This window comes from Hippocampus bargibanti, linkage group LG13 (assembly GCF_051943395.1).
Source record: "Hippocampus bargibanti isolate YZ-2025 linkage group LG13, ASM5194339v1, whole genome shotgun sequence".
In the NCBI taxonomy this organism is placed as follows: domain Eukaryota; kingdom Metazoa; phylum Chordata; class Actinopteri; order Syngnathiformes; family Syngnathidae; genus Hippocampus; species Hippocampus bargibanti.
In genome coordinates, this window is record NC_142746.1 from 6,906,704 (window position 1) to 6,927,674 (window position 20,971).

At 40.7% G+C, this 20,971-nt stretch overlaps 1 protein-coding gene across 2 annotated transcripts in view; it reads left to right on the forward strand.

The window, feature by feature from the left end:
- slc24a3 (solute carrier family 24 member 3) overlaps positions 1 to 20,971 on the forward strand; it is a 53,425-nt gene that overhangs the window by 3,136 nt on the left and 29,318 nt on the right. Inside the window, exons 1-2 of one of the 2 annotated variants that reach the window (XM_089012852.1) lie at positions 517 to 645; positions 11,187 to 11,312. Coding sequence is in view for 1 of the 2 variants with exons in the window: in XM_089012853.1 (XP_088868979.1) it covers positions 11,187 to 11,312 (126 nt within the window). In the remaining variant the exon portion in view is untranslated. Of the gene's footprint in view, positions 1 to 516; positions 646 to 11,186; positions 11,313 to 20,971 lie in introns of those variants that run through there. The other variant, XM_089012853.1, reaches the window with a different exon arrangement.

The following is a 20,971-nucleotide window of genomic DNA, read 5'->3' on the forward strand; positions in this document are numbered from 1 at the left end:
TGGTGGCCTGTTATTATGATGTAATGATTTATACTTTGCCTGAAAAAAATGTACTTCAGTAGTGACGTACATGAATCCATTCCTCTGTCATATTTCCCCTCTGACTGAAATAAAAAGAGAAATTCTATGCACATAAATGACAAAAGCTCAATATGACTGAGGGATTAGGTATATAAGCGGCTATTATCTACAGGCTTTAATACCCACTGAACTTTGCTACTCAAGCTTAAGTCCCTTTTTCATCCATCTGTGACAAACGTGAAAGACCAATAAATGGTTATGGTATAGAAATGCCATAAATGGTTCCTTGGTATGAGCATTAGTGTTGCCATTGCTTTATTACGTAACTCAAACCATTGGTTGTTGGGTCTCCTTCTTTGTGTTTGCTCGCGGGATAGGTTGGGGGAGTGAGGGGGACACAGATGGAGCACTTTGCACTGACAAAGCCTTGGGACTCAGAGCCGAGGAACAGAATTAGACAAAAAGGAAAACAGACAAGAGTGCAGCGAGTGCTGAGTTAGCACGGGATCATGCGAGGACAGCGAAAGCGATGAAATAAGAAACAATCGGATGAAGGAGCTGGAGAAGGAAGAGACAGAAACAGCGTGAGGCGGAATTTGAGAACAATAAATCGGTTGAGAGAAGGTAGGTGAAGGGTAGAGAAATATGCAGATGTTGTGTGTGTGATATTTAGGTGAAAGGAAGAATATGCCACATGCTTTGATTTGATAGGATTACAATTAACTAATTCGCTGCCAGAACAAAAAATGCAAAAATGTGTCCACTCCAGTTATGTCATTTTCACTCAAATTTCAGGACTCACAGAATATTTTTGGACGACATAAACATTCAATGCAGTGTAAGAAACCTTAGACGTTCTTCTTTCATCAGAAAAAACGTTAACGCCTAAGTTATATGGGTCTGGAGTTATCTGAGCTTGAAATGGGTGTGGTTGTACAAAATACAGTACAATATATACATGTTGATTCATATAGCGCTTTAACAACAGCCGAAGTCGTAACAAAGCACTAAAATGGACAAAAGGCCAATGCTGCCCCTCTCGTGGAAAGGAAAAATATTGCCAGAGGTCTGACCAGCGAAAAACCAAAACACGAACAAATTAGGGAATGGCAGCGAATGAGTTAACTGGGTAAAATGGCTACGCTGAGACCCTCTGTGGTGGCAGGGCCAATTGGTAGGGTTGGTAACTGGCGTCGCAATGCATTTGACAGAGATGGCAGCCATTATCTACAGTCGCAAACAACAACAACACTGTTAAACAACAACAGAAATTGATTAATATTTCATTTTTCTAGATATAATTTACTTAAAGTTAAATTATAACCAGAGAATCATAGCGTCCTTTTCTTTTTCTATGCTCATTGAGCGATCAACAAACCATCCAGGACTAATTGCAAACAAAACCGTGTGGCTAATCCTGCTGCATCCCTGCCAGCAGAACAGACACAAACAAACTCTCCCTATTTTACCATTCTTCAGTGTCACCTTGCTCTCCTCATCCACCTCTCTCTCTCTCTCTCTCTCTCTCTCTCTCTCTCTCTCTCTCTCTCTCTCTCTCTCTCTCTCTCTCTCTCTCTCTCTCTCTCTCTCTCTCTCTCTCTCTCTCTCTCTCTCTCTCTCTCTCTCTCTCTCTCTCTTTATCAATCGCTCTCTCTCTGTCTCTCTCTCTCTCTCTCTCTCTCTCTCTCTCTCTCTCTCTCTCTCCCTCACTCTCCCCCTTTCTCTGCTCTCTGTCTGTCTCTCTCTCCCTTTTTTCTCACAGTCATTCTCTGTTTCTCTCTCTCTGTTTCTCTATTTCTTTGTTTGCCTCTCTGTCTGTATCTTTCTCTCCTCTCTCGTTCTCTTTCTATCTGTCTCTCTCTCTCTATTTCTTTCCGTCCCCCCTCTCTCCTCTCTCTCTCTCTCTCTCTCTCTCTCTCTCTCTCTCTATTTCTTTCCGTCCCCCCTCTCTCTCTCTCTCTCTCTCTCTCTCTCTCTCTCTCTCTCTCTCTCTCTCTCTCTCTCTCTCTCTCTCAACCCTCTCTCTCTCTCTCCCTCTCTCTCTCTCTCTCTCTCTCTCTCTCTCTCTCTCTCTCTCTCTCTCTCTCTCTCTCTCTCTCTCTCTCTCTCTCTCTCTCTCTCTCTCTCTGGCCAATTCATCATCCAATCCAATCCAAACCCTATTTCTGTACCTGCATTGTGTATTCTGGGATTCACAGTGACATAAAAGGAGACGAGTGGCAGTAAGTACTCCATAACTGCAGAAGATTTTAGGAGATCACGGGTTTTCTTTTTCCACTTCCGAGGTACTCATTTTTACTCAGTAGGTCATTTGGGCCTGTTAAATTGAATATAAAGATAATTTACTGAACTTGCAGAAAGCCATGAATTATTCGGCACTGTGGTTTATTATACCTTCTTTTAATGGGAAACAATTTAATTGTTCTGCCTTTCACCATATGTCTCTGACATTGATAGATGAACACAGATACTGTATGTGTAATTGTTACGTAAACATTATCAGACATATTAAATGATGTTGCATTCTTGATAATCTCCCACAGCAAGAGTTCTAGATTTGTTAGTTCTTTTAAAGCAGATCTTTCACTGGACATTTTTTTCTCCCTCACACTGTCTCTCCCTCACACTGTCTCTGCTCATTTCTTGCACTCGCTGCCCTCTAAGACAGTGGTCTCCAACTTTTGATATGTTACAGACATGTTGAGAAGTAGTACATGCTGTTCATAGACCAGAAGCCATTATTTTAATTTAGATTATTTTCATCCATTTTAAATTGTGAGTTTAATATCACTGGTACTGGAAATAAAGATAATCGTAATGTCATTTAAGAAGATATTTTTGTTCATTAATTTCAGTTTTATTCAACAGTGACACAAAATAAAGTAGCACAGAAAAGAACCAATCAGGCATAATAAATAGCGTATTTTCTGCATTAGAAGGTGCTTCGGATTATAAAGCGCACCATCAATGCATGGCCTATTAAACGACTCTCCTATATAAGGTGCTGGAGGGCCACTGTCCTGCATGTTCTCCAAGTTTTCCTGTTGCAACACACTTGATTCAAATGATCAGATTATCAGCAAAATCTGCGAATGCCTGACATTGAACCCATTCATTTGAATCAGGTGTGTTGCAACAGGGAGACTTGGAAGACATGCAGGACTACGGCCTCAAGGATTGGACAGCTGTGCACCGGACAATGGTACGCTAATGAGAATAACATTCATGCTTTCACTTTCATGCTTTCCACTTGAAAGACAAGAGCGTGGAAAATCCTACTGGAACCTCCGCACCTTACCCACCACCTTTTCCAGCGACTCCCCTCAGGCAGGCGCTACCGATCCACGCACACCAAATCCAACAGACATTTAAACAGCTTCTTCCCCCTAGCCATTAACTCTCTAAAGAGTAACCCAAATCAAACTGTATAGTGCCTCTTTGCAATTCTGCACAACCTTGTGGAATACCAGCTCGTTATAATCATTGTAGCCATAGCTCTATACTCACTTGGTCCACTGTCTGCTTGATACTTTGCACATTGTCTCACAGTTGTTCCTGAGAGGTACCACTTACATTAAGGAATTAGATTAGATTAGATTAGATTAGATTAGATTAGATTAGATTAGATTAGATTAGATTAGATTAGATTAGATTTATTAGTGTCCCCCATACTGTCATGTCTTATTTATGATGATACAAGTGCAGCGTGTTCTACCGGAGACAAATTCCTTGTGTGTTCTACACACATGGCCAATAAAGATGATTCTGATTGATCACTTGGCTGCTTCTTGCTCAAATGATTCAACAGATTTCGTAGCATGCACAGCAGTGTTTGCCCATCGCATTGGAGATACCGACAGTGAAGAAACTTGTCTTCTAAACTCGTGGTGGCCCATCAGCTTCCCTTTTAACTGTACATTTGGTCAATTTGTTAGTATTGCTTTGTGTTCACTACTTTTAGCCATTTATTTGGAGTATTCTGTTTATTCCACCTTGCAGATCAATGTCAACTCATTCACTGCCATTCCCGAATTTATTCGGGACTTAAAAATATGACGTAGAGCGGCATTCCCGAATGTATTCGTTTGTTTCTTACGGGGGTGCTGATAAAGCACAGGTCACACCTCTGGCAATGTTTTTCCCTCCCACGAGGAGGCAGCATTTGCCTTTTGTACCGATGCCCCCATTTCAATATCAGATAACTACAGATCCATATAATTTAGGTATTAACTATTTTTCTGATGAAAGAAGAGAGTCGAAGGTGTTTTACGCTGCATTGAATAATTATGTAGTCCTAAAACGTAATATTCTGTGGGCCCTGAAATTTGGACAAAATTTGGAAAAGTGGACACATTTTTGCACATCTGGCAGTGAATGAGTTAAAACGGGGGGCTCTGATGACGTGAGTCCAGCACATTTCTGCCACGTCCGGTGGAGTAAATATCACACAGCCCGATTCGTATTGGCCTTTGGAAGGTAATCAACGGGGTGGGAGGTTGACTGCAGAAAAAACAAAAACAAACAAAAAATCTGGGTCCGATTATGTGTGGCTGAGTACCAAATGGGCTGAAACGTGGTACAGTGTACCCCTGCAAGTGTTCATTTTTTCAGTACTCCCTGGTTCTACTGCACGCATGAGTGCTGCTGCTTTTTTTGCTTACCTGTAAATCTCCAAACTCCATGGAGCAAATTTGAGCACCTTGTTAAATTCTGAATTTCACCTGCGGAAACCTACTACGTGCACTCACTTACCCGCTCCATGCAAGAGAAGAGGAGTCCTTTTATCCCCTAACTGATACATGCTGTAACACATATATGGCAGTATGGATTTTTCCCAGCTGACACGTATCCATCCATCCATCCATTTTCTAATGTTTATCCTGTTCAGAATCACGGATGAGTTGGAGCCTACCCAAGCAAGAAAGAAGGTATACCCTGCCCTCATAACCACTTAATCACACAGCCCTAAAAGGGTTCATGGTATTTCACCTTTGATATGCCAGCTATTTTCATCAATACCCAGAGGGGTCCTACATTAGGAGTTCACGGAGTAGCCTAAAATGTGTTGCATCAGTGACAAATATTCAATAGATTACAAATAAAGCACTTTGTGAAGTATTTTCTCTCAGAGTTTGAATCTGTGTGAAGAGTCGTCCTCCAGCTGTCATAAGCAGACGCCAGCAGCTTTGATCACAAGCCTGCGAATCTCCAGTTTGCTCATATGTTGTTATGCAATTCCTCTTGCTCAAATCGCTTGTGCTCAAAATTCAGTCCTCCCCGGCGCTCTTAATCCAAATTCTGCACTCACAAATCGCTGCTTTGGAAAATTTGTGAGACGACACAGCTGATGTCATCCATAACAAGTTACCCCTAATTTGGTTTATATCGTGTGTATACTGTATATGATTGCGTATGCAATTACGATACAAATAATGCATTATTCTTTGACATCACTCTGGAGTTTTTTTTATATGGATTTAAAATCTCCATTTTTTTAATTTGGATTACGTATTTCGTTAATTCTGCAGTGTTTGTTGGTCTCCCATACATTTTATTTCTACACTTTGCATTGCAGACATAATATCCATCCTTGTGTTCTTTGGGAGAATGGCAGGATGCATAAACTTACTGTAGGCTCGCATATCCGTTGTTGTCACATACAGGTACTTCATATCTCCATTTTTGGTGGGTATGATATTTGTTTGCAACCAAAAGTATAAATACTTATCCGTTCATATTTTATTGAAACAGGAAAGGAATCCTTGAATATACACTTATTTTACCAAGCACCTCTCAAATTGAGTGTAATTTTTCAACATAGCAGATCAGCCACGTTAACTCATTCACTGCCAGACGATGTGAAAAAATGTGTCCACTCCAGTGCCAGGGTTTTTGTCATTTTCACTCAAATTCCATGATCCACAGAATATTGAGTTTTTGTACTACATTAACATTAAATGCAGCGTAAGATACCTTAAACTCTCTTCTTTCATCATAAAGAAAGTTATTTGGGTCTGGCGTAATATTAGCTTGAAAGGGGGGGCACCTGTTCAAAGGGCAAAAACATTGCCAGAGGTCTTCATGTATTGTCATATTTTTGCCATTATAGCATGCACTGAGTGAATGTGTGAATGAGTGAATGAGTTAATATGGATGAAACCATGAAATCGCTTTGTTATTTTTTTTTTCATCTCCTTTATTTATTCCAAATCAGGTGCAAAAATTGATTTGAACCAATGCATTTTATCCCTTAATTCCCTTTTAATAAAAGTGTTTTTAGATGCTAGACACTGACACAGCTCTCCTACCGCGATTAGCCTGCAGAGCCCTTTTGTACACTTGTACAATGAAAACACAATTCTATTTGCCTGCATTAAGTGCGGTCAGAGAAACCCATCACACTTTTAATCATACCAATCTGATTAATCATACTCCTTTGTGAGTAGGGGGTGAATTGAGCCATCTGGTTGTCTCAAATTTCCTATGTGTGAGTATGTAGAGTACATGTGCGACATTAGCGGAGAGGAATAAGATACGGGAGTGATTAATTAAGTCCTTTTTTTAGGGAAAAGGGTAAGGCTACAAACACCTTGTGTGTTTTAGCATACTTGACAAATAAACATCCTGGTAATTCAGATTCTTATCCACCAGAGGAAAAAAAAGTTGAGTTTACATGTCGTCTGTGCACTTGCGTGGGTTTCCTTTGGTTACTGCAGCTTCTTCAAAATTATGCATGTGAATTGATGACTCCAAATGGCACAAAGGTGTGAATGTAAGTGTGATTTTTTTTCTCCATTTGTACCCTGTAATTGCAGGAAGACTACGGCAATACTGTGTATTTGCAGCTCCAACATATCCGCCTAGCATGGCAAGCAGCGATCTTTAAACAGAAAACATGAATTATAATCTTTGTGCTGGAGTTCCTTGACCATTAAGACTGACCATTGAGAGACAATGCCAAAGAAGAGGCCATTAACAATTTACATGTGCAGCATGGTTTGCTCTTTGCGATGTCAGTTTATTTTATCTTCTTTTGACCACATTTAATATGCCATAAGATACAATTACATATGCTTAAATTAGATTTTATTTTATTGCCATGACAAACGCACAAGGTGACGAAAGGAAGAATCCATTGAACTGGAAGTGAACGATGAATATTGGAATATAATGCATATACAGCCTGTGAGGCATACAATCATCTGCAATAATGTCATTCAATTGGCAACATTAGTGCCTATTTGTACATATATGTAGAAGTTATTGCTATGATAATGAGTCATACAATGTGATAACTATACAGTTAATAATGACTGTTTTGTGATGAAGTCAGAATAATTCTTCGTAGAGTGTCCTACATCAAGTGTGTCAAACTCATTTTTTGCCGCGGGCCACATTGTAGTTACGGTTTCCTGTCAGGGGGCGTTACGGATTTGGGGAAGCCATTAGAATGTTTAATCCCCTCCACGTATTACTGTGGAGTGCACAACAAATTAATGAAAAACTAATTTTCAAATTTGAAGCAAAAAAAAAACCAGACTAATTGTTTTTTTTTTACATGTGACAATTTGAAATTTTGGTTCGGACTTTAGCAAACATGGAATTTCTGAAGTCAATTTGCTGTCGCAGGCCGAACAAAAAGATGTGGCGTTCCAGATTTTGACACCTGTATCTACATGCTACTGTGAATGTTCATGGCAAATTGGATGGTCTTGGCTTAGGATGTTAAATTGGCCTGAATACTGCGCTGTTTGAATTTCTCCTGTAGAGGTCAGGAATTTCAAGTCGCTGGTCTAGAGAGGTTCACTCGCCTAACTTCTGTGCATGCAGGATGGGATCACACTGCGCGCCGTATAAAATGTTCTCTCTTCTAGTTTGTCGCTCTCTATCGCCATGCTTTCTCCTTAAGCCGACACCGCGATGCCTCCGCTCTCTCCAAGATTAAACCAACTTTCTGTTCTACACCTGGCTCCCTGATGATTTAACCATCCTTTTCCATCAACACCCGTAGAAGCGATGAACCAGGGACGAACGATCAAAATAATCCAGCACTTTATGCACCGGAAAATACTGTATTTTTTCATTTTGAGTTGGGCACAAACCAGCAAATTAGGAGGTGTTCAATGAATCTAAAGCACCTCAATGAACCCATATAACGACACGTATTCTCTCACGCATGAACATATCTGTCAAAGAGCACTAATGAAGATGAAGTATCTAATTAAGGAGCGATGGGCGGCCGTGCTATTTGACGTTATGGGGTCAACTCGGACCTATACACAAGGCACTCTGGCCAATATAGGACACTGTGGTGGTGAAATATAACACGAGGAAGGTAACAACGTGTTTGGTATTGATAGAAAGATAAGCACTAAAAATACCCTTGATATAAATAATTTCCCAGAGGTTTTACACACACACTCTCATTTGTCTCACATGTACCGCCTATATCGAGAGGGTGGGAGAATCATGCAGATGAAAAATAAACAGAAAAAAAAAATAAAACAAATATTTTTTTATTTTTTTTTATGGCAATAAGACGCTCAATCAAATTTCCACACATAATCCACTGTGAATTTTAACGTACATTCACATTATCGTAAAAATCAGACTGTGTTTGTAGTGTTACGAGTAAACTACAAGAATCAAAGTCACATGTATATGCATTTTTGATTGAGGTCTTGCTTCAGTGCTAATTTATGACAACCAAAAAGTCTCAATCGTGTTCCAAGGGTACAGCTTGCCTATTGACATGACAGTAATTTACGGTCCCTCAGCCATCCATGATGCTGAAAGCAATGCTCTGTAAAAACAATCTGTTAGTGCAAAGCTGTGAAAGATTAAAGATGTTCTCGCAAGGGATTACTGCACTCCAGAATAAAGAGATATTAAAGAATATTTGTCTATTTAAAGGGACAGCGTTGATGACCTTTGCAAGTGTGACAATATACTATTGTCTTTTTGACCTTGATCATGTCAAATCGTAGTCTTCTGGTTATATCATGGGCCACTAGTCAAAGAAACAGAAGAAACAGTATAATAAGAGGACACAAAGTTTGTTTACAAGTTAGGGACCTGGAGCCAAAGACTAAAAAGACCAGCATGTTGTTACTGTCAGTACTAATGTTGCATTGAGCACCGTTCTTTGTGATTATCCACGGTTGATTGGTTCATAACATGCACCTATACTGCATGTGTTTTTCCACTCTCACATAGCAGTGTTTGAAATAGTGCCTGCCCGGTGGCCCGGGGCGTACAACTTTTACGTCGGGCCTACAACGGGTGGCCGACAACTTCTTCATGAAAAAAAAAAAAAAACTTTTTTTTTTTTTCAAATCAAGCGTTTGTTTTATTCAATAAAACAAAAGCTACAAGCAAACCGCAACAAGTCACGTGGACTTCTCTTTCTAAGCGACTTTCAAAACTCTCAAGTACACTTTAGAGCAGGGGTGTCAAAGTCATTTTTTTCCGCGGGCCACATTGTAGTTATGGTTTCCTCTCGAGGGCCGTTATGAATTTGGGGAACCCATTAGAATGTTTAAATCCCTTTAAATATTACATGTAAAGCACACAGCAAATTAATGAATAACGCGTTTTCAAATCTGAAGTCAAGAATAATGACTTTTATTGTGGTTGACTTCCAAAAATATGAAATTTTGGCTCAGATTTTAGCAATCATCATGGAATTTAACAAGTTTGATTTGCTTTCGCGGGCCGAAAAAAATGATGTGGCGGGCCGGATTTGGCCCGCGGGCCTTGACTTTGACACCTGTGCTTTGGTATTGTTCGAAGTACGAAACAGGCTTCTGATTGGCTGCCGGTGCAGAGTATGCAAATTGTCAAACAGGCTTCTGATTTGCTGACAGTGCCGAGTATCATTTGCATACTCGGCACCGGCAGCCAATCAGATGCCTGTTTCGTGCTTTGGACTACACCGTGACTGAAAAGTGTACTTGAGAGTTTTGAAAGCCGCTTAGAAAGAGCAGTACACATGGCTTTAAGCAGACAACGCAACACAAACATTGCGCACCATGATGACAAACGACAACTGGAGCAAAATCTTCAGCAAGGGATATTTACCATAACTTAAGCAAGGGAGCATTTGTGGTAGGTACTTCCTTAATTTAACCAAATCCTTTATACTTCGCAACAATGTTTTTGCGATTAGTCATCTTATTCGTCTTAAGTCGTCTTAAGTTGTGAAAAATGGGGCAGGCCACTTTATGACCGGGCAGGCAACGTTTCAGAGTTGTCTGTCCGGGTGTCCGCTAAATTTTTGTCATGAGTTTCATACTGCCGTCGCTCCCCTCTAAACTAAAACAGTTTGCACTGAAACATCCTGCTCTAGAATGTATTTGCAAAATATATCATGTTCGGATAAATATAGTGCGGTTTGGTGCTATTTAGGGAGGCTCCATGCCTGCCTTTGCTTATGCCTGTTGCATGGTGAGGAAAGGAGATGGATTGGAAGAGGGCTGCTTGTGAATACAATGACCTACATGAATGAACTGGAATTATTGGCCTCACAGATCTCTGCTGGCCTCCACACGCGTACTCCGGCGGGAGTGTGGTGACGCTCCATGCATATGTCATCTCCTTTTGTTCTGTAGGTTCGCTGGAGGGTTCAGGGTATTCATGGAATGTTAATTAACATTGGAACTACAAGCTTGTGTCCCACGGTCTTTGGGATTTGTCTGCATGGGAATCATGGAAAATAAAGCAGTCACAAAGATAGTAGAAAGCACCCGAATAGACACAATTTAACCACGCAACTGCTTGTGTTAAAACGTGCTTACATGTTATGGGTACAACTTGGTACCCACGCACGGTCAGTGACTGAGGCCCGGTGTTGTTTATCGTCGTTGTTACTTTTATTGAGGTGGCATGGATTGGATATTGGATTATTGGATATGCCTTTATTAGTCTCACAGTGGAGAAATTTACATTTCACAGCAGCAAAGTGATGAAAGGAATGAAAGTAGAAAAACAAAATACATGAGCTGCTGGAAAGGCAGCCATCATATCATCATCACCATACCATATATCATTTATCAAATATCATATCATAATATACCATATTATTCAAACACTCATGTCTTTTTGTCTCACTGCAATCACTAATACTCACCTCTTCCTCTTTTTCGATCCCATTCTGACTCTCACAGCATACCACATTCCAACCTCTACAATACTCGATGAGTCAAGGTGGGAGCGCCGTCACCTTCTACAAGACTTCTACGACAACCAGTCGAAGTTCTTCTCAGAGCTTGACAAAAACTGTACCGAACCAGGTAAGGCTTTCGGGATACTTGTGGGTACCAGTGACGTGCAGTCAGCGGAGGCAGGTGAGGCTGTGCCTCACCTGTCATCATGGAAATATCAGATGACAAAATTAATTAAACAGTTATATTTATTTAGTGATTTGTACTTTAACGTTCTTTTCCATTTAACTTCACAATTTTTGGATTTTTTTCAAAATCGTTGAATTTTCACATTTACCGTTCAAATACTAAGTGGAGACGAGCGGTGAGGCAAGCCTCACCATGGATTGCGCAATGACTATGCTAACTGTGCTGGCTTGCTCTGCAGTGAGACCGCATTGCTGTCCCTCTGCATATCACGATTAAAGTGTTCAAACACTTTTAGTACATGAACTAAATTTCGACACTTTAGCTGGTGTATATAATGTATAGTCACTGTACATTATAATCACTGTACAACAGTGTTTATTTTATTTTTATGCAAACTGTGTGCATAGGTGAGGCAACAGTTCTCCTGCCGCATGACAGGGGGCGCTGGTGATTACAGAGATTCTTGCGCCTCCTCGGCTGCAGAATAATAGAATTAGTGAGAGCAAGCTACAGTAAACAGTTAGCAAGTTAAGTGCAACCATCTAGTCATTTTTTCGTGTTGTTTGGCCTTATTTTCAGAATGGAGGATTACATATCTAAATTGAAAGAAATAGAGATACTTAAAACTGAAGAAAGATAAGGAAGGCTTCTACAAAGAAGGTATAGATGCATTTCTTCAGAAGAAGCAGCGCATGGACTTCATTTACAAGTAAAGGTAACACGATAATAACGTTATTTTTTTTTATTATTTTCTTCTATGCTACAGTTTATCTGAAGAATGCTGACATGACATTTTAAACAAAACACGTTAACTGTTGCCAATCAAATGGTGAATAAGTTACTCTGTAGAGTTCATATGTTTGTAAATATGACTGTGATGATGTCAGTGCCTCACCAGCCATGAACCTCACCGCACGTCACTGGTGGGTACTAAAATGTTACTTCTCTTGAAATTTTTACTTCATGAATATGAGCACAAACATCTATTTATCAGTCTTAATTCCTTCACATCACACAAATGGGGTCACGCAAACAATTACGTTTGTAAGTTGAGGTACCATTGTAAAGTTGTGAACACGTTTCTAATGAACGCCACATTTAAGATCTGTGCTCGTATCTCCCAACATATCTGCTTCCTGCTCCTTCATCGTATAACTCTATGTTGTATTTTCTCTGACTGCGCAGCATTGTGTTTTTCCCCTGGCACGTAGAGCGCGAGTGTTTTCCATGTGGGATCCCGGGGTTGAAAAAGGCTGATTGCCTGCCAAGCATTCTCTTGATCTCATTGTAAACACACCACACATGGATTGCACACTCAAGCACACTCCATTTTTCACTTTCAAACGACATAAACATTTGAATATGTGATCCTTACTGGATTCAACACATTATGTTTAGGACACAATCTATAGACTGTTACGATGTAACTAATTCTGTAAACATTAATTATTACAATGGGGCCGATTCTTGATTTGCTTCACTAAAAAGAGCTTTTTCAAAGTGCTCCTTTGCCTCTGTCTTTGTCTCTCTCTTTGTGTCTACTATCCATTTTTCCATTTCCATCATGTTCCTGAAGCTGTGTCATTTTTATATAAAGATTTCTTTCTTTCTCACTTTTTCTTTCACTCTCGTCATTTCAGTGTGACTCACCAGCTCAATTTGATGTCACGGGCTGTATATTACTTTACTGTCGACGTTTCGAGCATACCTGTGTGTGGGCTTTAGACAGGATAACAAAAGACAGAAGTCTTTGACATAGCATTATTTTCTGCATGATTGAGACTTATTGTATTATTATTCCGCCACCTCTGATTAAAAAAAATGTGTTTTGTTGTGTGTTCTGACAGTTTTGACAGTGAATTCTTAGCTTCCACTGAAACATGTCACAGGAAAACAGCTGTATGTGTTGCCGTTTTTTTTTTCTTAATGTAGAACACTGATGATCAGGTGCGTGACAGCAATGGCTCCAAAATAGCTCCCTTTGTCAAAATGTTTCTTTCTGTTTACTTTGGGGTCAAAAAGCTTGCAACTCTCTGATTCAGCATTCATCCCCGCCACATACTGTGACTTTGTAGCAGTGCAATGGTGAGGGAGGAAAGGCTGGGGACTTTTATGGTCTGCGTGAGTCACGACTGTGGCAGCAGCTTTAATATTTTGTGAGCTGTCTGTCCATGTCTCTATCCCAGTGAACAGAATAGTAGGTTTGCCTGGAGGAAATGTCCCCTTTTGACTTGCGGATGAGCAAACCTTTTATGCTTGGCTGTCCAAAAGACCAAAACTTGAAGGTCTCAATCCTGGCGCTGGTTAACCACTGGTTAGCCACGTGGTGCAAGGACAACAATCTCCGTCTGAATGTGGAGAAGACGAAGGAGATTGTTGTGGACTTTAGGAGAGTGCACCCCCAGCATGATCCACTAACCATTGACGGTGCTGCAGTGGAGAGAGTGAGCAGCACCAAGTTCCTGGGAGTGCACATATCCGAAGACCTGTCCTGGAGCACGTCATCACTGGCCAAGAAATCCCACCAGCGCCTGTACTTCCTCCGCAAGCTCAAAAGAGTTGGAGCCCCAACCCCCATCACGACCTCCTTCTACCACGGTACCATCGAGAGCATCCTGACCAGCTGTATCACCGTGTGGTACGGCGCCTGCACCGTGTCCTGCCGTAAGACTCTGCAGCGCATCGTGAGGACAGCTGAGAAGATCATCGGTGCCCCCCCCCCTTCAGGACATTTACAACACCCGCCTCACCCGCAGAGCCATCAGGATCGCTGGCGATCCCACCCACCGCTCCCACAGCCTCTTTAGCCTGCTGCCATAGGGTAGGAGACTGCGGAGTCTCCGAGCCAAGACCATCAGGCTCAAGGACAGTTTCTGCCACCAGACAGTCCGGAGACTCAACTCCCTCCCAGCCCTGCCCACCCTGGCCATTCCCACTGCCACACTCACCGAACTCTGAGGACATGCTACACGCTGTACGATCATCCTGAACTGTATTTTTGTTCTTTCTCTTTTTTCTGCAAGACCTCACTTCAACCACTTCAACCCTTTCTTCTTGTTTGTTTTTGCATTACTACATTATGTCACTTTATATATGTCACTACCTCTCTTTACATACGTCACTACCTCACTTTACATTCAGAAATTACATGTATAGTCTGTTGTCAATTGTATGTCTTTTTTAGCCACGTTAGACAACTATTAGTGCCTTAATTTAAAGCAGATTCTTTACTTACAGACAGTGTAGGTGTTCAAATACCTGACACGTTTCGGCGTCTACTCCCGCCTTCGTCAGAGTGTCCTATTAGTGTCTTGCATGCTGGGTCCGAGAGGACATTAATTTAATCTGTGCTGTATGTCATGCATATTAGCATATTTGACCATAAAGCTGACTTTGACTTTGACTTAACCTTCATCAGATCGCCAATGAGGACATTTTAGTGAGGGAAACTTTGAGATTTATTTTCTTCTTAATCAATAACTTTCAAATACCATAAAACACCATATGACAGATATAACTTGGTTGTCCTTATATTCGGTCTTATACTACTCTACACTACAATGCCTATCAGCCTTCAATTTTTTCACAAGTTCCGAATGTCATAAGGGACAAACAGTACCCCAATAATATTAACATTTTGAGTGAGTTTATTTTTGTCATAGAAGGACCCACCAGTTGACTAGTTAGCACGGCAACGTCCCAGTGCAGAGATGTAGGGTTGGCTCTGGCCTCCTTGTGTGGAGTTTGCATCTTCTCCTCATGCCTACGTGGGTTTTCTTCGGGTACTCCCGCTTCCTCCCGTATTACCCAAAACACACATGGCAGGTTAATGGAGCAGTCTGTATTGGTGTGAGAGTGAGCGCGGATGATTCCTCATTGTGGTGAGTCTTGTCATCTTCGTCATGATCTGGTTGGTGACCAACGGGTAGCGACGTCAGCCCTGCCGGCAGCCTCGCAGGTGCTGGTCGTTATAATCACTGACACTTAAAAGGACACCCGGCACGACCATCCGTTGTCGGTTCATTGTTTGCTGCGTGTTTGCTGCATGCATTGTGTATGTGTTTGTTTAACCGTGGCGGACTTTAACTTTTGGTCTTCTTTTGCTACTTTGTATTTTTTCTATTCAGATGATTTTGATGTTTTACATTTTGTTCCTGCTGACTTTATTTTAATACAATTTTTTAACACAACCTCCTGCTCCCTTCTGCCTGCTTTTTGGGATCCACACCCGCCATCACCACCTCGCAAACCGTGACAATCTTCAAAATGCATGTTAAAATTATTGTTTCATTGGACTCTTTTCATGACAACTGCAACATTATTTTGCTGTATGGATTATGGTAACTTGGTTAAAAGTAAAAATAGATTTATATATCAAGCATATTGTATTGTAATTAAAAATGATTGCTTATTGTATCAATTATACATATGCAATGAATTCATAATAAGATGAATTGGTTTCAGAGTTCACACTACAGTACCGAAGAGATTGGCGCAGAAACCCACCCAAGCTCACCCACAACTGGAATATTAATGGGTGGAGGTACCAACCCATAATGTCATTTATTGCCATAACTTTGTTTCTTCTTCTTCAAAACAAACAAAAATACCTAATGCTATTTGTGTGGTCCTCTTTTTTATTCATTCACGATTCAGCGAATTTAACTACTGTATCTATATAGTGTAAATCAATATGTATTTTATTGTATTGTATTGTATTGTATTGTTTTGTATTGTATTGAATTGTATTGTATCACTTTTCGGACTGTCATTTATCAATATGTCCAAGGGCACGCATTGGATATGTAACACAAAAGAATTGCATTAAAATTGTCTCAGAAAAAATATTCCAGTCATCATATTGACTTTTGTTTTGCAATTAATAATTATTATTTTACTGATGAAGGACTGTGTCTTACAGTGACGTAGAACTGAACTGAGCATCAGACTGAGAGATGTTACTTTTTACAAATTCAAACAAAAATGATGAATGTGTCTTTGTTGTCCACTAGTCTGGGCTAGTTCACATCTTAATATACAGTATAGTATGATTGACTGCTTACACTGCTGCCATGGAAACAATTGAACTGGTACACCTGTGTGTTTACTGTATGTGTGTGTGCTTACTGACTGTAATTTGGCAGTGTGTCCCCCCCACCCCACCCCCAAAAAAAGCTGTACTGAAAGAAATTACTTTGCCCGTTAATTTCATTGTCTGTTTGCTAAAGGTGTTAAGGCAAATCTTTCTCTGGGGAGTGGGCTTGATTTCTTTTTTCAATTTATGATGACATCAAAAACACGTCACATTTTAGCCTCTCCAGCGTTTTCTACCAGTAGGACATGCCCACCAGGGAGTTGTGGCTCCTCTCTGAGCCCCTCCTGCATGACCAAGCTTCTCACCTTATCTGTAAGGGAACACCCCTAACGGAGAAAACTCATTTCGGCCGCCTGCATCTGGGATCTCCTTCTTTCGAAGTGATATAACTTCTGTTTCATAATGAAATCCTTCAGAGTACAGCCCACTGCTCAAATGTGATATGTCAAATCAACTTGTTTGGCAGCACTCACTTACTAGGTGGCAGCCAAAAGCACAAGCAATGGATAAATTAAACTAGAGCCTGCAAAGATTATGAAATAGCTGAAATGGAAGAACCCCAAATATTCCTTTGCTGTCCTGCTTGGTTTATTAATGGTGTTTATGCTCAGCCGTTTTTCATACTCTAAATCATCTAGCTCCGATTGGTAACAGTTGTCATTTTCTTGCCATGTACCTATGAAACTAAGGATGAAACTGCACAATGTTATCACAATGTGATTCTACATGCTTCAAACTCAGTCTAGGACAGGGGTCCCCAACCTTTTTGCGCCACGGACCGGTTTAATAATATTTTCACAGACCGGCCGATAAATACAACAAAATAAAATGATGCGACAGGCATGGAAACTGTTTTTTCTTTCTTTTAAATATAATAATAAATGTAAATCCATTGTGTATTTTCATCCAACTTTATTAGCAGAGTCCTGGTAACATTGCGCCAACAACAACATATGTAACATCGTCTCTGCCCTTTATTGCTCAAAGGTCACCATGGTAAGGTTTAAACGTGCCGGTTCTCGAACGCCTCACTGTTCGAACAAATCGGTGTTCGAACAAAATATTCGAGATATTCTTGCTTCGGTGTTCAAACATCAATCGGTGTTCGAACATCAATCGGTGTTCGAACGCCAATACGACGCGACGCACGCAAGGGCGAACGGAAGATCTCTAGTTGCAGATGAGAAGTTGGCCAGCATGATTTTAGGAAAAAAACAACGAGTGCACCAGGGCAACCAGTGAAAAAAAGTTACACTTTGAGTCCTGCTTAGCGTCACTGGTAAACCCTTTGATGAAAATGTCGAAATTTGTAATTTTTGCCTTAACTAATTCAATGCCAAGCAATGTGCAAAACCGTGTCCCCCCAATGCCAGGGTTTTTGTCATTTTCACTCAAATTGCAGGACCCACAGAATATTGAGTTTTAGGAGTACTTAAAGTTTCATTGCAGCGTAAGAAACCTCTCTTCTTTCATCAGAAAAAAAGAGTTCATTCCTAAGTTATATGGGTCTGATGTTATCTGAGCTTGAAATGGGGGCTGATGTAAAAAGGCAAAGGCTCCCCCTTGTGGGAGGGAAAACCGTGTCAGAGGTCTGACCATCACTATAGCTGCACCCCCTTGCGAGAAAAACCAAAACCGGAACAAATTCGGGAATGGCACCCCACGTCATGCTTTTTAATTCCCGAACAAATGCGGGAATGACAGTGAATGAGTTAAGGAACTTTTCAACTGAGCAATAAGAGACAAGACAAGAAAATACATTGGACATATCCATGCATCACATATGTTGTCATCTCATATGAGACACCAAAGACATATTATGTCGTTTTTTTTTTTGCCTCCTGTATAATATGTCCCAAGCCATTACAGGTCCCGATCTGATTTTTTGCATCCTCCCTGATTAAATGCCACTATTACCATGTAACCTTTCACTTGGAGCTAACACAAGCACACACAAACACATTACTGACACATTTTCAGCGGGTAGTTTTCTCCAAAGGCATGACAATGCAGTTCCTCCTGTCACTCATATCCCTCAGATGGTCACATACACGCTCACAAAGTAGAATTTCACGTTTCTCTCTTGTGTTCACACACTGGATTGCTCACTTGGAGCCACCGAAAGCCTCAGGTTTCTGTGCAGCAAGATCTATTTCTCCTCTCTCAAGTTTTCTCTCCTGGTGAGCCCTCTTTTGCTGCTGAGGTTCTGTGAGTCAGAAATAGATTCCTTCCCTGAATGTGACTTATCTGTGGTGGGGGAAGCTCCTCTGAGACAACAGCTGGATCAGCACCATAGGAAAAGAAAGACAGACAAAGACACTTGGGTTATTTATACAGCCCGCGGCATCAGTGGGCTTGTTGTTGCGACTAAGAATAATTGATTGGGAGACATATAGTGTGCACAATATTGATTCGGTGTGCTGTAGCTATGTCAGCTCATTGATGAAGTCACGAGGAAAATGTGAAGGGCAGTTGCATAAATACGATGTGATGCACTCGCACAAAGCCAGTGTTTTTAGGGGCCCATGAAGGAAAGGGAAAAAATAACAGCCATCCATCCGTTATCCAGAACCACTTATCCTCAATGAAGGTCGTGAGGATGCTGTCCCGGATCTCTGTATACCTCTGAAATGGTGAATAGAATTGCCTGGGGCAGGTTGGTCAGGCCGGATGTCTGGTATGGGAAGATAAAAATGATCCTTTGTCCAATCGTCTGTCAGTCACAATGAGTCTCGAGTCTCTCGATGATGTGAATGGAAAGCAGAAATATAGCAAAATTTGCCAGATAAAATGACAAAAAATTGGTTTTTATTTTCATCAAGCCCAGAAACAGCTGTCTTGCTGTAGGAGTCTGGCCATAGCTTGCTATCTCCATCAGTGAAGAGGCATAGGACAGTGTTGCGGGATGTCAAAGGAGACCTCTCTTCTATTGGCTTTGCCTATCTATACACGTGTTGCATAAGCTATTCTGTCCTCTCATGAAGGACTTTTTTATTCTGCATTCCAATGACATTTCAAAAAGTATTCAACAGGAACCGACTTGTGCATTGTAGGCTTACTCAACCATTCAATGTCCCTACAATGAGCTTCTAATGTGTGAGAATTGTTTTTGTGATTTCAATTAACCCTTGGAGCGACAGCGGTAACGCCAGTGGACATCTTATTGTGTTATCATGTTACAAGTGCATGAAAGGGTTAAAACAATGCAGTAGACTGTACTGAACGACAAAACTGAATACAGGTACCGTATTTTCCGGTGTATAAGGTGCATCCAAAAGCCTTGATTTTCTTCAAAAGATGACCTTGCGCCTTATACCCAGTTGTGCCTTATATGTGAAGTAATATTGAGCCGCAACAGGTCTCGCAACGACTGTCAACAGCTATGACTCCATTTCCCCCTGCATAAGTAGTGCATAACCTCAGCCTTTACTTTAGCGCCTTATAATGTGGCCTGCTTTGTATTTGGAAAACCTTTGTATATTTATATATTATTTTTGGAAAACATATTTCATTCATTAAATGTCTCCCTCTTAGTCCAGTGTACCTTATAAATGGAAAAAGTTTGAAATCACACAATTTATTGGGGGTGTGCTTCATATTCCGGTGCGCCTTATACAGTAAAGTGTCGTTATATCGATACTCAAGGGAGTCCGAAAAAATATCGATATAACCGGGACTATCGATATATCCGACCCTGTTTGCATGTAATTTTATCTGTGCGTGCATAGAAAGAGTATCGATATAACAGGGACTATCGATATATCCGATATCGATATAACGAGACTTTACTGTATATGGAAAACGTTTGAAATCACACCATTCATTGGGGATGTGCCTTATACTCCGGTATGCCTTAAACACCCTAAAGTACAGTACTTTTATGTTGTGCAAGAGAATTGCACATTCTCCCCTGAACTTAAACCATGCATATTACCATTAAGAGCAGTACAGACCATAATTCGGATTTCCCAGACCCCCTCACATAATGCACTAGAACCACATGACTTCCAAAAATGTACAGTACGCAGCATTCATGTGTTGCTGTGCGTCATGGGTGGAATGAAGTGAAAAATACTTCATGTCAAATAGCAATTTTTGCATTATTATGGATATTTGCTTGTGACTTGCCCAACGTATACTGAAGAATCATCGAAATGGTCTCTGTTTGTTTGTTTGTTTGTTTGTTTGTTTGTTTGTTTGTTTGTTTGTCTGTTTGTTTGTCTGTCTGTCTGTCTGTCTGTTTGTTTGTTTGTTTGTTTGTTTGTTTGTTTGTTTGTTTGTTTGTTTGTTTGTTTGTTTGTTTTACCAAATCTATCCAAGATAGTCAAATCTATTGGAGAACTCTCCCTCCTAATTCCCTGTGTCAGCTTTCATTGCATGGTTACCATTAAGCAGTGTAATAAAATAAATTTTCCAATGAAATGACAACAACAAAATTCCTGTTTTGATGGAACTGGCAAGCAGCTCAGAGACTTCAACAATGCGTGCATCAGTATTGACTCAT